This window comes from Scomber japonicus, chromosome 7, assembly GCF_027409825.1.
Source record: "Scomber japonicus isolate fScoJap1 chromosome 7, fScoJap1.pri, whole genome shotgun sequence".
In the NCBI taxonomy this organism is placed as follows: Eukaryota; Metazoa; Chordata; class Actinopteri; order Scombriformes; family Scombridae; genus Scomber; species Scomber japonicus.
The window spans coordinates 7,501,010-7,505,081 of NC_070584.1; the positions used below are offsets into that span (position 1 = coordinate 7,501,010).

General features: G+C 37.4%; 1 protein-coding gene across 1 annotated transcript; it reads right to left on the reverse strand.

The window, feature by feature from the left end:
• Positions 1–406: 406 nt before the first annotated feature.
• Positions 407–3,833, reverse strand: LOC128361914 (claudin-18-like). The gene is made up of 5 exons (XM_053322498.1): positions 3,614–3,833; positions 1,295–1,459; positions 1,064–1,214; positions 858–971; positions 407–548 (listed from the first exon to the last, which is right to left on the reverse strand). Exons 1-5 carry the CDS (start codon positions 3,831–3,833, stop codon positions 407–409), a joined length of 792 nt encoding a protein of 263 aa, XP_053178473.1.
• Between the last annotated feature and the right edge of the window lie 239 nt (positions 3,834–4,072).

Sequence of the window (4,072 nt, forward strand, 5' to 3'; positions counted from 1 at the left end):
TGTAAATCTCCACTTACAATTGGGCAAAGTTTAAACATAAGAATAGCTGGTGCAAGGAGCTCCAGTTTCTCACTTTGTCTTTGTCCTCACCTCGTGTTACATGTCTTGATGGTGAATTTTATATCAGACAAAATGAGAATTCTTTTTTTTTTATTATTTGACACAGTAAGACAAAATAACACAACATGAATCATAAAACAGATAATTAGAATTATATGATGCTACTGAAAAAATATTTAAAAAAATACACCATAAATGTTTAGCATTCCTGCCAACTGAAAATATAGAGAAATAAAAATAAAAAATCACACTTCCCATGAATTCAGAAAAAGACAAGAGCAAAACTCACGCACCATCACAGAGCAGTGGAACATATAACAGAGGTAATGATAAGAGTGAAATTAGTCTACACATAGTCAAATCTCTGATTCGACTGCCGTCCATCCATACTTTGGGCCTTGTAGGAATCGTTGTAAACTGTCCGGGGTCTGGTCTCAGACTTGTACATGGTGTGGTGAGAGGCGGCTTTATAGGCCATCCCATCATACCTGAGGAATATCAGATAATAATCAACTATAAAGAATGTAGTTTATAGTGAATAGTGAGTGAAATTTAGCATCTGACAAATAGCAATACTGACAAAGAGCAAGAATTAGAATGTAATGTATCATATTGGAAGCAGCATTGCAAGTTTTGCAATTCTGCATTATGGAAAGCATTCACAGACCAAAAAGACTTGCATTTACATTTTTGCTGAGTGTGTGTCGTGAAGTGTTAAAAGGACTAGTCTTCCCAAGTATTTTGCATGCCTAGTAAATCAATAATTAGATATCTCTTCTTTCATCGATGGAACCTACCGTTGATTCTTCTCTGGAACCATTCCACGGCAAGCCAAACACATCATGACACCTCCAATGAATAAGATAGCTCCACCGATCCAACCCACGAAGAGTGCTGGACCAAATGTGTATCTGAGAGGAGATGATAATTACAGTAATATCAGTGAAATTGTTTAAGCAGGTATACGTTCAAGTATACATTCTTAAATTGACTCTATGTTTACCTTGGAGTCAGACCTCCTGAGAGTCCACCAATGCCTACTCCTCCTCCCAACATACCGCCTCCTCCGAATCCGGCGTCAGCATATGACGTGAACCGAAAACTTTGCACAATCAAGTTAGCAAAGGCTGACACACCAGCAATGCCACAGACACCTGAAAGTTAAAAATATAGATTAAATAACTGCAGAATGGTTTTGTTATAAGAGGTAGACATTGTCAATAAAACACTGTACCTGCAAGAAGACCCATGATCCCAGCTGTTAGAGTCATTGTGGCTTTGATGTTGTCTTCCATGTTCCCCATTTTCAAGCACTTCAGTGCAAATATGGCGATCAGACAGCCGATGCCTCCAAGAATAATACCAACAATCATCAATGCTCGGACGGCTTGGAGCAGGGCTGAAAGTCAAAGTTATATAAGTTAGAACTAAATTAAAATTCTCATATTATCTTCTCATCAAATTGATTTGCAAACCTGTCAATGTACAGTTGTAGAAGGTGTCTCAATACATTTACTCTAGTATGGTTACTGTTAAACTACTTATGTTTCACTATGTTTCAGAAGGAAATATTGAACTTTTCAAGCCACTATCTGACAGCTTTGGTTACTTGACATTTCATTGGTTAAGATTTTATATGCAAAACATGTGATCCAAAAAAAGCCATGATGCACTACCCAACAAGATATAGAGTAGTTGACCGTAGTTCCACCTTGACGGGCTGAAACATTAAAATGTTTATGCATTCATTCCCTAATAATGGTAATCTCATAATATCAAAGGGTTGATTCTGCATCATGAATACTTTTAATTTGATTCAACAATATTATGCAGTATTTCTTTAACCGCCATCAATGTACTTTCAATCACACAACACTAGAAACCATTTTTAATCATTTTTTAAACATTTTCATCAAACAAACAAACAAACAAAAAATTCAAAAATGACTATTGTCAGACACAATAGGAGCCTCTGAATTTACACAAAAAAGGGGAAAAACTATCCTGTATCCTTTCATTAGTGATGGCAGGTAAATTACATATTCTCCTGAAGGTATTGTCAACTCACCAGAGACAAGAGATAACTTTATTTCAAAACAGTCTTTGATATGACAGCAAAACTCATTATTGAGTTCTTGACAGTCTAAACTTGTGGCACCCAGTTTATCACATCTGAAACTCCTGGTGTTAAATCTCTACAAATAAGGTATTTCAGCAATGAAAATGTATGTATATGTATATCTACAATGAACAATATGCTTTTTAAAAGGCAAAACTCAAAACCTGCAGCATTGACTTTCAATTAAAAGGAAACGCTGAATTAAGACAAAATTGCAGTAGCATTATTAGTTGCAGTAGTACATACAATAACTCATAAATCAAAGCTCTATGTGGTAAAACATATTGACCTAAATACCATTGGCCTTAGATATTCTACCTGTATTATTCTTGACTTAAGCCTTTAAAACCTTTCATACAATATGCTCTACACTACATTCAGCTGTTAAGTAGAGTGTGAAAATGTGCTTTACATTGTGTAACATTCTGGTAAAGCTTATGCTTGCTCAGCTAAGCTTTGGATGTTTCATCAAATTTCCATTTGATTCCAGAGAGACACCATCTTTTCTGCAGTCGACTGCATTTTCATGGAAGGGGAAAAGGAGAAAATCTGCTCTAAAACCTCCCAAATATTCTAAAGTACCTTCCAGGTAATTTGGGAAATGTTCTCCTAATCCAACCTGAAGAGAAATATTCGATAAATGTCTAACTGTAATTCTCTTACCTGGCAGTCCTAGGATGGTATAATAAGGCCTGCACTGTGTTGTGCCATATGATGTTCCTACACATGAGTTCCATAAACCAGAATAGGTGAAAAAATTTGTTACAACTGTAAAAGACCGGTCTTGTAAGCTCCACATGTCCATTGCTGTTGCAGCTGATATTAAGAATTCCCCCAATGCGGACAACATGAATCCCATGAGTTGAATCATTGAGACAGCCATTTTGGATGTCCCGCGCAAACAAAGTTAACACCAATGTCAAGGAGTCATGAAATGGCAGAGTGTGCAGTCGCTTATCTATATGTATGCCTCAACAAGGAACAAGAGCCTTATCAGATGTTTACCTAAAATTTTCATGAGTCTATGTCCAAGTTTCGGGAAATGGTGGCAATGAAAATTTCCACCCTGTAGTATCGGAGGGTGTGGTCTGACCTTCTGTCATTATTTTCCCATCAACAACCCAATTTATTTGGTATTTAATTCCTCTCAGTACATTGATTTCTTTATAATCTAATACCAATAATGTGATTGTTTATTTCATTTTATCGCCACAATATTTAATCCATATTCCAGTAAGACATTAAAAAAGGAACTGCATAAAAATTTGGCCATATTGATCTGCCTGCTTTAGATTCTGTAGATTTTGCACTGTTATAGTTGGTCATTTCTGCATTAAACCAATTATCTAGACATTTTTCTTTTTTTGTGCTTCCATAAAGTAATTTCTTCCATTGAAGTCACTTCTGTGTTGCTCAATGACAAAGAAAACATACCTGGCAGTCCCAGAATGGTGAAATAAGGTCGGCACTCTGTGAAGCCGGAGCTCTGCCGAACACAGGACCTCCACAGGCCCGAATACGAGTACACAGCGGTCACAGGATTGTCGAAAAGATCTTCTGTCGCCCACTGGTCCATCCCTGTTGCAGCGATTATTCCCGCTAACCCTAACAAACTCAAAAGGAAGCCCATCACTTGACAGAGAGTGGCTGCCATGATGCTGATGCTGTCTTCTCACTGTTGGTGGGGAAATCTTTCAAAAACTCTGGATTCAAAAGCTAAAGGCCTCTCGTCAGCGAGGCTGAGGCTGTGTGTTTGAATATGAAACCAGCAGGTGTGAAGTCAAGACGGACTTCACCAATGACCCTGACTGTTTGCACACAGCTCAGTCATGTATAGAAGAAGTTGGGTGGAGCGTATTATTATCAGTAAATATGATTAATGCTGGTTACTGG